At 35.5% G+C, this 15,744-nt stretch overlaps 1 protein-coding gene across 1 annotated transcript; it reads right to left on the reverse strand.

Moving 5' to 3' along the window:
• Positions 1-3,084: 3,084 nt before the first annotated feature.
• On the reverse strand, positions 3,085-14,887 carry otomp (otolith matrix protein). The gene is made up of 9 exons (XM_052134813.1): positions 14,798-14,887; positions 14,048-14,184; positions 13,693-13,795; positions 12,990-13,175; positions 12,212-12,386; positions 10,530-10,597; positions 9,630-9,814; positions 4,876-5,047; positions 3,085-3,960 (listed from the first exon to the last, which is right to left on the reverse strand). The coding sequence occupies exons 1-9, from the start codon at positions 14,874-14,876 to the stop codon at positions 3,950-3,952; spliced, it is 1,116 nt and encodes a 371-aa protein (XP_051990773.1). The 5' UTR covers positions 14,877-14,887; the 3' UTR covers positions 3,085-3,949.
• Positions 14,888-15,744: the final 857 nt, after the last annotated feature.

Raw genomic sequence — 15,744 nt, forward strand, 5'->3', positions numbered from 1 at the left:
GACCCTGTCAGACCCTCCTCTCTCCCAGGAAAGCCCCCAACCACAGGAAAAACCTATGAGATGTGATTGAAGGGATTGAGAGAAGCAGAAACATGGGGTGTTCGTGAGACCCCACGATGGTCATGCACAGAAAGATTATCCTGAAAGACTGAGTGAAGATGCCCAGAGCCTAATCCCTTACATGAGCAGGTGCCAGATTATTATACGGACAGAGTCTATTATGCAAGAGAGAATGTTGCCCAAATGTGTATTGTGTGTTTATATATTAGAGAGGCACAAATCTGCTCAATGTTACAAGTTTTTTCCTGAAAGCCTCTTATAATGTTCATCAGGATTTTTGCACCACAAACAATTTTACAAACTGTTTTTCACCTTTTCTCAGACCCTTTGGATATATACAGATTAGTAACTAATGTTACAATAATGCTTCTGTTACTGTCCCTTTAAGAGTTCTATATATTGTAATTGATCTCGTTAATGACCAGTCAAACTCTTCACATTTGAAATGAGCAACAAGCTGCCAAGCTGGTTAATAGCAAAGGCTAAGTGTTGATATCTAAATGCAGAAATTGTAGAACATTTTAGTGTGTCTACATAGAAAATTATTTCTTTAATGTCAAAAGAGCAAGGAAAATAATGTTTTCCATGATATGTCCAGCTCAATTACAGTAGTACCTTCGCTCTGCCAATTTAGGCCTCCTCCACATAAGTTAACCACATCACTGACAATATGAAAAGTTGTGACATTAGGATTAAATGTTTGGAGTGGTTTACACAGTGTGTATATATATATATATATATATATATATATATATATATATATATATATATATACTTGTGGAAATAAGCAGACAAATGGATTAAAAGGCTTCAGACTTCATTAACTTTTGTTTGTGTTAATGACATGTCATACGCTGCAGTCACAGCAGTGGTGATGACTGGAACATCTTGTGCTGCCGTTGGTGAATGCCATCTACATCTCAGATAAACGAAGCCTGTGTTCTATTAGTGTGATAAACAGACATACTGTGAGCTGTGGGGCCATCTGCCACCAAAACTTTCCTTTTGAAACATCAAAAATCCCTTTCCTCCCTCTACATTTTCATTGGAGGATATTAGTTTTTTTTGTGTGTGTGACACAGTATGTGCTGCAATGCAACAACCAAAACATCACAGTTTTCCACCTGGGCAGTTTTACTGCTAATGAAAAACTAAAGATCACTCAAACCGTTTTTCTAGACAATGGAATTTAAAGGTGTACTCAGTAATGTTTTCCTCATTAAAAAAGTTTAACTGCTAAATATGTGAATTGTAATTTTGCAATATTTGTAGGAAATCATGACCACTCACATTAAAATGAAGACTCCAGTTATATCAGTAACTTTATAAAAGCTGTTTTATTCTACATGGAGAAGGGTCTGCACATGACCAGCCGAATACTACTCGCATAATCTCAGTAACTGTCCTGTTATTTGAAACTTTCACTCATTGATTAAAGTGGCTGACTATGAATACAAAATGTGTACAATGGCATCTGAAACTGAAAACTCTTAATTTTAAATGATGCTACATCCAAGCCGCTAGGTGTCAGTGTAAGTCCACAATGACACAAACACAAAAGTTAAAGGGATAGTTCACCCAAAAATGTATATTCTCTAATCATTTAATCTGTATTTCAGCTGTCATTCTGCCAAACAGCTTCTATTATTTTCAGGTGATCTATTCCTTAATTGTAGTTTTATCAGCAGGACACATTGCCGGTGAGCCTGAGAGAAAGGAAAGATAATTAAATTTGTATTCAAATAAATAAATTATGAGAAATGTGCTGAAGATTGAAAACACAGAGAGACCATTCTTAGCTATTGTTTCTTTCTCTGCAAGCTTCTAACAAATAATTTCAAGCACATTGGCACAATTGACCTAAAATCCTCTAGTAACCTCTAATCAAAATCACTACTGTTTATTAGTAATGTCAGAATTCCATAGACAGCTCATTAGGATTTCATAGTAGATGCTATTTCCATTAATAATGCATTAGCATTCACTCTCTAGCATCAGCATTCCTGTTTTGGATATGTTAATGTTAGGTGAAGTTGGCTTAAATACAATGCTCTGTGTTCTTTAAAATGCAAAAATGAAGATCACAAATGTTTGTTAACATGTACTGTATTTTTATTAATAAGAGAAAATTCTATAATTCCTAAAGTGACATGACTATTTACAGAGTAGATTTGTTCAAGTTGGTATTGTTATCCTGAAATGTAAGGAAACATCACCGTTAAAGCACCTGTTATGTTACATCCATATTGGCTCCAAAATGTTTTTCTACCCAACACGGAGAACTTTTCCAGTGGGAAGCTATCTGCTTCTAGTGTTTTAATGAGGTGGAGTATCACTGTAGCTGTTGCCTTGATTAATTTATATTGCAAACTTCTATATTGTTTTATTATTCAGGTAGCTAGCAATTAACATGTCAACAGTTTTGCTGACTTTAAAGGAACAGTTCACCCAAAAATAGTTCACTCATCATTTACTCACCCTTATGCCATCCCAGATGTGCATGACTTTCTTTCTTCTGCTGAACACAAATAAAACATTTTTGAGGAATATTTCAGCTCTGTGGGTCCATACAATGCAAGTGAATGGTGGCCAGAACACTGAAAGTCCAAAGCACATAAAGGCTGCATAAAACAATAATCCATATGACTCCAGTGGTTCAATCCATGTCTTCTGAAGCAAAAGATAGGTGTGGTTGAGAAACAGATCAATAAGTCCTTTTTACAATAAATTCTTCATCTGCCCAGAGGTGGTGAAAGGCACAAATAATATGAATTAACAAAAACAAAAAAAGAATGTGAAAGTGAAAATGGAGATTTATAGTAAAAAAGACTTAAATGTGTATCTGTTTCTTACCTACACTTATCATATAGCTTCTGAAGCTATGGATTTAACCACATGGAGTCAATGGATTACATTTATGCTGCTATTATCTGTTTGTTTTTTTCAAAGTTCTGGCAACCATTCACTTGCATCAAATGGACCTGCAGAGCTGAAATATTCTTCTAAAAATCCTAATGTTCAGTGGAAGACAGAAGCTCATACACATCTAGGATGGCATGAGAGTGAGTAAAAGATGAGAGAATTTTCATTTTTGGGTAAAATATCCCTTAAACCACCCTTAGCAAATGTGTTGTATTCCTCGGTTGGACTGTTTGGCAGACACTAACCAAGGATGTGTATTGAATTGCAACGACATACTAATGACTTTTAAAGACCCCATGAAATGGCTTGACGAGCACAATTTCTTTCCTGTGTTGATATTGAAACAGGAAGTTAGGGCGGGACATATTGAAGGGCTTGTCCCTTTTTTCCACGAATAGCCTATAGGCTTTAGTTTATTGCATTTTATTGGACAGAAATGTGTATATGCACCTAAGTGCAAGATGAGTCATCAATATTTTTGGTCTATTTTCCAGGAAAGGAAAGACTTTTCAATATTAAAGGTGTATATCTGCTTTTTAGTTCATTTAGTCAACTGTTAGGATTACACTAGCTTATAGATGACTCAAAGCTAACAGAGAAATCTAAAAGCCACAAAACTCAAATTCCGATTTCATGGGATCTTTATTGCCAAAAAAACTGAAAGCCTTATGGATTGTGTTGTGTTCCCCTGCAGTGCTTTTCTATGCTTATGTTTTTGTCTTTTTCACCTGGAAGGAGTTTGGCTTTAGCGGCAAATGCTTAGAGAGGTACATTGTACTGTAAGAGGTAAAATACATGTGATATATGAAGCCATACACAGACTGTGAGAACAGAACAGGCATACTAAAAAGCACAGGAGAGGGATGGCATTAAGCTCATATATGAGAGTAACACACTTTACAGAGTGGTTTGGTGTTAGTGTGAAAAATATGAAGGGGGATCTATGGTTTCTTCTTTCCTCATCAAATTAACACAAACCTGTGATGAAAGAGAGAGAATATGAGTTAATTCATGAGAGCAATGCAGGTGGTTGCTTCACGTTATCTGGTATGTGAACAGCTTAAAAGCAAAAGCAAAAGAGTTAAATGTACTATGCAATAAAACTACATAGACAAAAATACAATTTGTTGGAACTTAGCAGCAAAATTGTCTTGTTCAAAAATCTGTGCTTTTGTAATATCATGTCACAGCAATGAATAAATGAACACATGTCCGCCCACATTTACACATCCACAATACACATTTGTTGTGCAGCACTTCTATTCAAATGGAAATTGGAACGCCCAACAGTCAACAGATGTAGAAAATTAAGTCTGCCTTACAGATAAAAGTGCCAATCACCTTTTAGATACAGACATCAGCAATCAATCAGCCCGAGAACACACATGCGTATTAGCTTGACAATCATAAATAAATGGCCTGTTTAATTCGAAGATAGAGGGTGGGAAATGGTCATGTAAATCTAAATTGTGTTAAGTATTGGTGAGAAACAAATCAATGTTTATGTCACTTTTTACTATAAATTCTCCTCCTGCCCAGTAGGTGGCGATAGGCACAAAGAATGAAAAGAAATCAAGAAAAAAAAGAGACTGTGAAAGTGGAAATTTATAGTAAAACAAACTTAAAAATGTATCTGTTTCTAAATCATACTTGTCATATCGCTTCTGATGATATGGATTTAACCACTGGAATCTCATGGATTACATTTATGCTGCCATTATCTGGTTTTTGGACCTTCAAAGTTCTGGTAACCATTCACTTGCATCATATTGGCCCTTAAGACCTCACTCAAAACAAATTATAAATGATATGATCCCTTTAAGTCTCTAATGAAACATTTACAATATTTATTTGCTGTCATAGGATAACTATGCTCTGCTATGTTCACTTTACCTTCACACTCAAAAGCCTTCAGTATGGTAGTGTAACTGGGCCCCAACCAGGAGGTGTAGGTTCCCATAACACGTAGCATCTTTTTGGTAGAATCGCTAAAAAGCACATCTGGTTGCCCATAATTCACAGAGCTGAACAAAGAGAATCCTTCTGTGGCATTGGCAAAAGCATTCTAAAGGAGAGAAACATGTCAAATGTAAATGGTTTGTAGAACAGTATAAAGACAAAAAAAAAAAATTATCAAATAGATGGAATACATTTGGAAAAGCAAATAAAAGAGGAAAAGTTGCAGCGGGGGTGGGGGGTGCTTTTGAAATACTGTATGTGTGTGTGTGTGTGTGTGTGTGTGTGTGTGTGTGTGTGTGTGTGTGTGTGTGTGTGTGTGTGTGTGGTTGGTTTCATTACTTGTGCCTGTGCTGCTCTGGGCTTTTATGACAGAGCTCAGTGTAGTGTCACCCACCCCTAATGACAAACTGTAATGTTAGACAGTGTCTTGTGAAATCAATGAGCACCACAGGGCTCAGGCTGGCTGTATTGAACGCATAAGTCAGCCTGATGTAATCTGTGTAATACTTAAGAAGTTGTTATTAATATAGGTTTTGGCAGGGTTCGTTTAATCATAACGTTGACCGTTAATGTGCAGAAACAACATTTTCAATGAGATTTTCATGCTCTGTATTGTACCAAAGGGTTTTCATTTTTTATTTTTACTGTTATTAGATTACTTCATGGATAATATCATCAAAAAGGAAATCAAGCCTAATATCCACAGACTGTGCAACTATTTTTCAGAATAAATGCCATTGTATAATTTGTGGCATTTCTGATTATCATATCACTTCTGAAGATATGGATTTAAACACTGGAGTCTTATGGATTACTTTAATGCTGACTTTTTGTGTTTTTATGAGATTCAAATCTGCTGAAATTTTCTTCTAAAAATCTTCATTTGTGTTCTGCAGAGGATAGAAAGTCATCTGGTAGGGCATTAGGATGAGTAAATGATAAGTTTTCATTTTCAGGTGAACTATCCCTTTAGATACTGCTTTTTAAAATTATAATAATGCTAAATGTTTTCTGTTTAGGGTTTAGGGCGTGGGTTAGGGTTAGTTTATAGTAATTAGAGAAAACAGAAGTATTTGGAAAGTCTCTATTTAGACAGCGGAGCAAACAAGTGTGTGTGTGACCAAATGTCCCCATAAGGATAGTAAAACCCAAAATGTTTGACCATGTCATTTTGTCGGTCCCCATGAGGAAAACAGCTTATAAATCATACTAAATTATGTTTTTTGAAAATTTAAAAAGGCAGAAAGTTTTTGTTGGGTTAGGGGATAGAATATAAAGTTTGTACAGTATAAAAACCATTATGTCTATGGAAAGTCCCCATAAAACATGGAAACACAACATCCGCAGGGAGGACCATCACGTGTGTGTGTGTGTGTGTGTGTGTGTGTGTGTGTGTGTGTGTGTGTGTGTGTGTGTGTGTGTGAGTCCAGAAGTCTGAGACCACTAGTAAAAATGCTTCTATTTTGCATTATTTTCCAATTAAATACAACATTGTATTAAACATATTTTCAACATAACAATTAGAGTGAAAAGTTGAATTAAAGTAGAATTTTTAGAATGCCTTTGTATTTAGTGTGTCCGCCTTTTCTTTGAAAGACAGCACGGACTTCACAAGCAAAACCTGGTGTTCTGTGTTATTCCAGCATGATGTGAGAATGCTCCAAATAGCCCTTGTGTGCTTCAATGGAAGCAAGTAAATCTAAACTTTTGAACAAAGGAGTTATAGAGATTAAATTCTGTTTAATCCTTTGTTTACCCTCATGTTGTTCAAAACCCTTATGACTTTTGTTCTAATGTAGAACACAAAAAGACATGTTAGGCAGAATGTTAGCTTAATTCATCATTCACTTTCATTGTACTGTATGTTAAAAACAGAGCAGCGTCAACATTCTACAAAATGTCTACACTTGTATTCCTCAGAAGAAAATCATACAGGTTTGGACCCACATGAAGGTGTGTAAATTATAACAGAATTTTCATTTTGGAGTGAACTAACCATTTAGCATGGTCCATGTCACAAAATGTTGCTCACATTTAATTAGCGACTAAACATTGTGCAGAATCTTAAAGAGATAGTTTATGAAGGTAAAATTGTGCCTAAATGATTTGCATGCACAGAGTAAGATTTGTGAAAGCGTAAATCAAATGACAAGCCTATAAATAAATTGCATGCACACAGAATGTTTTGTGAAGGTGTATATCAAGTTGCAAGCGTAAGAAAAAAATATTAGCAATACTTTAATGCTTTGCATAAGTGTAATTCATGTGTTGTGATTCTGTAACTGCATATTAACACAAAGTAAATTCGCACTTTTGGTGGGTCTACCTGCATCAGGTAACCAATCAAATGAGGTTTTTATGACCAGTTTACTCTGACCTGGTAAAATGACAGACCATTGTTCTTCATATAAATCAGTGTCATTCCTCTGGGTTTCTCTCCTCTCTTCAATATTAAACTGAAATATGAATAAACACACACACACACACACACATTCTTTTATTGCAAGTGTAAAGTTGAGCCGATACTGTTTATTGATATAAATTTTCAGTATGGTTTTCAAATGTTTCTTCTTGTTGCTGTTCATTATTATGATTATATTTTAATTACTTTAAATTATCATTGTCATGGCAAATGGATGGATGGATGGTATCATTGAACTCATTCTAAAAAATATATATATAAGTAAACTATCTATCTATCTATCTATCTATCTATCTATCTATCTATCTATCTATCTGTTCACAGAGTTTCATTTTATCTGGCTTACTATATTAATTTGTTTTCTAGCATGAGTTCTGTGTTACCAGCTAATTCCATCTATTTACCAAAATACCAATGATAATTAATAGTAAATATTTATGTATTGATATTTCAGTTTAATATTTAGGAGAGGATAGATGCCCATAGGAACGACGCTGAGCCATTTGATGAACAAGCAGTCTGTCACGTTATTAAACCAATCAAGTCAATTTATGCCACAAACACAAAGTTATTAACACATTTGCAGTAGTTTATTTTACACATACAGACTGATTCTACGTGGTCAATCCGTTTAGCTGTTCATGACACCATTCCTTTGCTAGCATATCACTGATTGCAGGTTTGCAATGTTTTTGGCCATGTTTAGGTGCAAAAACAGTACCAAAAGTGTTAGAGCGGGAAAAAAGTACACACCAATTGTACCTTGTGTTAATACACAATTACAGTTTCACAACACATGACTTACACTTATGCAACGCATTAAAATATTGCTAATATTTTTTTATTATGCTTGTCAGGGTCCTGTCACTCTGTCAGTCTGGGTTTTTGTCTGACAGGACCGTGTCTCTCGTGAACACATGCGCGCCCAGGTCGCGAGCTAAATTCCCATTCTGAGATTTCGTGTTTGTGTGAAGCCGAACTCTCAGCCGCTCAGGTTTCGTTTAGTGTGAGAATGTGTGGCATCGCTTGGTTTGGCGTTGCAACGCATTCTCTCATCTTGTTTGACGGTTGGCATGGGCATATATTCCCTTATTGTCTTGGTGATGTGCGCTCATTCCATTCGGGTGTTGTGCTGTCTTGTGAGAGCACATGGCATTGTTTTGTTTCTGTATCGCACGCAGCATGTCTCTCTGTCTTACGTTATACCCCGCCTTCTTGTTTGGCCATTATTAGTTTATTAGTCACACCTGCCCTGTCTTGTTAATCTGTTTATTTTTCTCCCTCAGTCTTTAATGTTCCAGTTGGTCTCGTCCTGTTCTTCTGTTGGTCCTGTTTTTTATTCCTATCCCTACCTCAGTCCAGTCGGTCCTGTTTCACCTTCCCCAGCCTGGACTTCATGTTTTCCAATGCAGGATAGTTTGTTTTCTTTTCCCCATTGTGGAAGTTTTTTTTTCTCGATTTCTGCTTTTGTTTTTAAGAAAAGGAGGGAGAGGTCAAAATTATTTTTTGTGGTAATCAACATACCACAAATGCTGTTGATTTAGCTTAACTTGTATTGAACCCATAACATTCCTTTAAATGTTAAATGTGTGTGTGGAAGTTTTATGTTGGAATTTTGTGTTTTATTTTTGAATTAAATAAACCTTTATTTTTCACTCTGCTTTTGGGTCCCGGGTCTCTTATTCCTGACAATGCTTTCAACTGGACTTATGCCTTTAAAAAATGTTCTGTGCTCATGCAAATAATTTTTATGCTGGCAATTTGATTTACGCTTTCACAAATCTTACTCTGTGCTTGCAAATTTTTCTATCATGCTTGTAACATCATTTATGCTTTTATAAATCTTACTCTGCACATGCAAATCATTAGTCACTATTTTACCTTCATAATAGTTCACCTAAAAATGAAAATTGTGTCATAATTTACTTACCCTGATGTCGTTGCAAATGACTTTCTTTTGTGGAACACAAAAGGAGACTTTAGGCAGAATATTAGCTTTACTAACGTCACCATTCACTTTAATTGAATGGGAAAAATATGCAATGAAGGTGAATGCTGACTGAAGGTAATTCTGCCTAGCATCTATCTTAGTGTTCCACAAAAGAAGGAAGGTGATAATGACAGATGTTTCATTTTTGGATGAAATATGCCTTTAAATACATTTAGTCTGTTTCCAAGTTTGAATGAAAGATCCTAAGATTTTCAGTGTGCTCCCAGACTTTTGGATGCCAGCGGTAGGTGTGACTATGTGGCTGTCTCTCCTGACCTGCACACGTTCCAAGAACTTGTAAACGCGGCATTTGTCCTCCAAGCGCACTACCACAGCATTGGTTGGCACAACAGCCAGGTGGCAGCGCTCATGCTGGAACAGGTCAGTTTCACTTCCGTCAGGACACAAGAGCTTCAAGTCCTCCAGTTCCAGGTCCAGAGCCCATGACTCCTGGTTCTTACCTTACATGCATAATACCCATAAAAAGGTTTTATTTCTGAGAGCTTGATGATATAAAATATTTGTACGGATAACATATTAAAAGATATAGTGAATATTCTGTCAACATTTGAATTACTCTCATGTTGTTCCAACCCTTTATGACTTTCTCTTCCATGGAACGCAGGAGATGTTAGGCATTTTCTATAGTCTCATATACATTCATTGCATATTTTTTACCATTCAATCAAAGTGAATGGTGACTGAGGCTGTCATTCTGCATGACATCTTTTGTGTTCCACAGAGGAAAGTAATTTGCAAGGGTTTGGAACACAGTGGGGTAAGTGATGACAGGATTTTCTTTTTTGGGTGAAATGTCCCTTTAAATATAAAAGTAAGAAAGCTACTCCAGTCACACAGGTATTAATTAACTACGTCTCACTATTAAACTACCATCTATAATGCCCGAACTAAGCTTACATGGTTTACTGAGTCTATTCATGTGTTGCACAGATCCCAACAGGTAACAAAGAGACACTTTGTTGTGAAATACTGCCCCCCTGTGTCTGTCACCAAGTGAAACATGATACAGATGGAAATGTGAAGGCTACAATTGTCGTCCTTCATTCCTTTAAAAAAAATTATTTAATAAGAAAACGGCTTGAAATTCTTACTTCATCTAGACTTTTTTTTTTGTTTTTGCCCACCCTGGATTAAAAAGGCTATACATTTACTTACCCTGCATGTTGTCAAAGACTGTGGTGTGCTTCACAAAAGCAACATCTCCAAGATTTTCTGCCACACATCTGCAAAATACAACAATAAATATTTTCTTAATAAATAAATAAATTAAAAATAAATAAATCTGTGTTCCAGTGAGGCACTTAAGTGAATGGGGGCCAATCCGTAAAAATGTAAATACTCATTATATCAAAAGTATAGCTATGACGTAAACAATATGTGTGGTAACATGTCTTTAGTAACTTTTCTGTGTAAATTTATAGCCAGTTTTACATCTTTGTTTCCATGACAACCTAAAACACTAAAATGACTGTAAAAATTATGACAGACATTCTTTTTAACATAAGTATTATTTTAAGTGCATTTTTACAATGATAAGCTTCACATTTCTGCCTTTAAACCCTCCAAAAATGTTCCATATTCACTTCTATAGTAAGTGCCTCACTTTAATCTCGATTTTTGCTTTTTATTTTTAAAGAAAAGGAGGGAGAGGTCTAAATTTTTTGGTGGTAATCAACATTTTACCACAAATTCTGTCGATTGAGCTTAACTTGTATTGAACCCATAACATTCCTTTAAATGTTAAATGTACATGTAAAACATTTGTGTGTGTGTGTGTGTGTGTGTGTGTGTGTGTGTGTGTGTGTGTGTGTGTGTGTGTGTGTGTGTGTGTGTGTGTGTATGTGTGAGCGTGTATTTATCACTTTGTGGGGACCAAATGTCCCCATAAGGATAGTAAAACCCGAAATTTTTGACCTTGTGGGGACATTTTGTCGGTCCCCATGAGGAAAACAGCTTATAAATCATACTAAATTATGTTTTTTGAAAAGATAAAAATGCAGAAAGTTTTCTGTGAGGGTTAGGTTTAGGGGTAGGGTTAGGTTTAGGGGATAGAATATAAAGTTTGTACAGTATAAAAACCATTATGTCTATGGAAAGTCCCCATAAAACATGGAAACACAACATGTGTGTGTGTGTGTGTGTGTGTGTGTGTGTGTGTGTGTGTGTGTGTGTGTGTGTGTGTGTGTGTGTGTGTGTGTGTTTGCATTTCAGTCACAGAGTAAATCCTTAGACCCAAGCCCAACTTTTTTCACTTAATGAATTTGCTTAATAAAATAACATTCTACCAAATGTTTGTATCCTTAATATTTTCATTATGTAGTAACTGTTTTATAAAAGCAGTAAAGCACTCAAGTTCATGCTTTATTGTGAATATAGTCACAACTGACATGTTCTGCAGTCTATCGTTTATTGCATTAAACATATAAAATTATTGCTCAACAAAGCAAATACATATTTGGTAATACTTTACAATAAGTCTTCATTTACTTATACAACATTTATTAATCTTGGTTAATGTTAATTTCCACAAAAGAACAAAAAAGAAAAAAAAGATATCATTTTTAAAATCAAAAGTATATGTAAACTTTAGTTAATGCAGTATGAACTCAAATGAACTAACAATGAACAATTGCATTTTAATTAACTAGCATTAACAAAGATTCATAGATGCTGTAAAAAATATATATTGTTCATTTTTAATTCATGATATTTAATGCATTAACTAATGTTAAAGAATGGAACCTTATTGTATAGTGTTACCACCTACAGTATTTTGAAATGAATGATTAATCACTATAGGGGCTATGCATTCACCCATATTTCTGATTATGCATTACCTGAGAGCTCCAGCCTCCCCGAAGTGCCGTTCCCGAGGGTTGTTGGCGCAGATGTGACGGTCGTTCTCATCCCCAATGCAGGCCTCACACAGGTTCCTTGGATTGTTTCCCTTGGGATCATGTTCTGGATCCTTCACTCCAGGGACACAGCTGTAGCCAAAGAAATCCCCCACCGCTGGAAACCATAGGGAGAACAGTATGACTTTGTTTAATTGCTGCCAAATAGTGTAACTACATCCTCAGTTTGCATTTGAACTTGATGTGATTGTATTTAAATAACCACTGTACATGCTTGATTTATATGCTATTTTCAGAATTACTTTTTTTGTTGTTGTTGTTGTTGACCATATGGCATGCATCTAAAACTATTTGAAACAGCATTTTGCTGATCTTTATGTATACAGCTTGTATGACCTCATATTAAATAAGAAACTAACTAAATACTACACTTTCAATTATACATTCATATTTTAAACTAAAATCTTGATGTTGATTGTCTATGGACATGTACCCAAGTGTTGCTCAGCAACAGATTAGGTCAAGTAAATTTTATTTGTTTTGCACTTTTCATAATACATATTGTTTCAAATCAGCTTTACCAAAAAATTATGCCTTAATGCCCCAAGTGAGCAAGTCAAAGATGACTGTGACAAGGAAAACACTCAACTCAAGATGTCAACTGCTTTGTACAACAATTTATATCAAATAATGTAACCCAACACTTAGACAAGAGATTGTACCACATTATACACTAAAATTAAGCATAGTAACATCTCACCATGGGGAAAGTTGCACTGGTCATCCACACTGATCTGTGATGTGTTGACCAGAAAGCCGATTGGGACAGTCCAGCCCACTGTAGTCCTCATCCCAGGGTGACAGGAGCTGCGCTCATGCATCTCCAGCAGTGACAGATCACTGGATGATGTCCGTGCCAGAGCGACCACATAGTAATTAATGCCGTCTGTATTATACATTGGTGAAAGACATAAACACATTGACATTAAACTCTTTGAAGGTGGTGTATGTCACATTGAGGCATAAGTGATATGTGGGACTCTTTCAAAGACTTAAAAGTCAAGTCAGTTTTATTTGTATAGGGCATTATTATTATTTTCTAAATTACATACTATAGAATTTCAAGGCAGCTTTACAGAAAAGTGTAATTAATTTTAGATTTTCTAATATATATATATATATATATATATATATATATATATATATATATATATATATATATATGTATGCATGTGTGTGTGTGTGTCCTTTTAATTTTTTTGAAGTATTTATTTTTAGGAGCCATTTTTGTTCATTTTTAGGAATGTATTTTGATACTTTTAATCTAATTTGCTTTCTCTTGTATATGTGTTTGAAGAGGAAACTTTTTCATTCAAAAACACACTAAAACTAATCAAACTAAAACTAAAATCAATCTTTAAAGATAAACAATTTTTTGTTAATGTGGGACCATACATACTCACCAACACCATTATAAGACTCTCCAACAGCCACATCTAAGCCATAGCAAAATCCAGCTGTGTAGATCTCATCAGCATACATAGTGGAGGCATCTGCAGTACCGTTCTGTTTAAAAAAACAAATTATACTGAACCATACATGGACCAATTTTAATTATGTTGGCACTGATGTAATGGAAAATCTAATTACGTAAAACATTATGCAAAGTTGAATTACAAGTTGAGAATGTAAGTGTGTATAACAGAATTAAAAGTGGAGCCACAATTAACAAAATCGACTATTTTTAATACAGTAATTTCAGTGCAACATATCTGACTTGATTTGTTTCTCTCGTCTTGGGAAAAAGATTCCTATTACCTTAATTTGTTTCATACAGTCTGTCGGACTTTGGCCCCTCACACATCGTAGTTGTCCGCGAATATTCCTGGCTGTGGCATTCCCAGCTAAATCCAAACACTTCTGCTCTTCAGCATCGGACACGGTACACCATCTGACTGCAAAGGGGAAAAAACAGAGAACAGCAACCTTTAATATGAAGGAGTTCCTTCATATACTGTAGACTATACAGAGCATATAAATGTATATAAATTAACAAACAGAGGAGGCCGGGCTAGTTATCACAGAGGTCAGCATGTGTTGAATAAACTGTGCATTTAGGGCAATTGTGGTGAAAATATTCAGGAGCTTTTTTGTTGCTAAGACTGTAAGGTATGTATCGTAAAGTGAATAGACTTTTAAAAATAAACCTACCCTAGGAAATATTTACTGGAGTAAAAACTGACAAATTGCCCCGATCTCCCCTAAATTTCAGTTTAACTGTTTGTTCGTTGATCTATTCATTAATATGCATGTAAAAGCAGTCAAGCAAGATAGTAATGCATTGTGTAGTTACATGAGATATCACTTGCAACCTGTTTAAATCTGTTTTTGACTGTAGTTTTTCATAAACTGGTTGTTCCATTGCTATGGTTGGCCATACAAGGTGTTACTTTTGAACCCAAAGGAATACAGCCCAGTAAGCCAAACCAAATGAGAACAATTCATGTTACATTTAGTAAATGTCATAATGAGGTTACAAAGCTGAGAAAGTAAGAAGATGGTACTTACTAATGTTGTTTTCAGTGGACAATGAGATCAGAACAAGTAGGAGCAGAGCCACAGCAAGGTGTCTTCCTGGATGATCCATGATGACTTTGAACAGCAAGATCCCAAATGGGCTAAAACTCACAGGGGTTGTGTGGGAAGTAAAGATAAAAAAGAGAAAAGTAAAAAGAAAGAAAAAAAAGGCTGAGGCTCATATTGCTCCCATTCTAGGGTACCCAGAAAGCTCAGAAATGCAAAGGGGAGGGAGAACCAGAAGAGAAACTTTCCATTAGGACTTTATAGGAGTTTCACTGCTGTTTTTAATGGCTCTAACATTGTTAGGTTTTTTCTACATATCCGATCACGATGGGCATCTAGTGTTTCTTTCTTTATCCAATGGGACCTTATGGCATGCAAGCTTTGGCACACTTCACTGCACCTGGCACCGGGAATGTCAGATCATTTCTGAGGTTATAATTAAGTTAGATACAATAGCTTTTTGTGGACAGCTTCTAAAGCTCCTCGAGATTAAAGCAAAGGTCCGAAACAAGCCAACTTTGATTAGAGATACGTACAGAGGGGCAACAGGAAATTCCTTTGTCTTAGTATGCAGTTGAGGAAACATGAAGGTCACTTGAGACCTTCTCTGTATCCTAATTCTCATGTCTTCCTCTATATATTAAAGGAGACATGAGTCATTTATGAGATAGGAGACAGTGTTTCAGGGCCAAAATCAATGCGATACACAAACAAACACTCATTGATAAGCAATGTCCATTTATGGCCAAAATCATTGTTTTGTTACAATCGGGGCTCAACAGTAAAAAAAAAAGGCTCGGCCAGTAGTTTATATTGGTCCCAACACACGCACACACAAATATTGTAATTATATATTTATTTGCAATGTATTTTATTTCATATGTGCCATGTAAATATACATTCAGTGTAAATACAGTATATATATATACACT

This window comes from Xyrauchen texanus, chromosome 9 (assembly GCF_025860055.1).
Source record: "Xyrauchen texanus isolate HMW12.3.18 chromosome 9, RBS_HiC_50CHRs, whole genome shotgun sequence".
Lineage (NCBI taxonomy): Eukaryota > Metazoa > Chordata > Actinopteri > Cypriniformes > Catostomidae > Xyrauchen > Xyrauchen texanus.

Excerpts from the sequence above, each read along its gene's own strand:
- otomp (XM_052134813.1), bottom strand. The coding sequence starts at position 14,876 with ATGGATCATCCAGGAAGACACCTTGCTGTGGCTCTGCTCCTACTTGTT. Across the intron at positions 12,387-12,989 it reads CCAGTGCAACTTTCCCCATG|CGGTGGGGGATTTCTTTGGC; the intron begins GTGAGATGTTAC and ends TATGGTTTCCAG. Across the intron at positions 5,048-9,629 it reads AGTTCTTGGAACGTGTGCAG|AATGCTTTTGCCAATGCCAC; the intron begins GTCAGGAGAGAC and ends TCTCTCCTTTAG.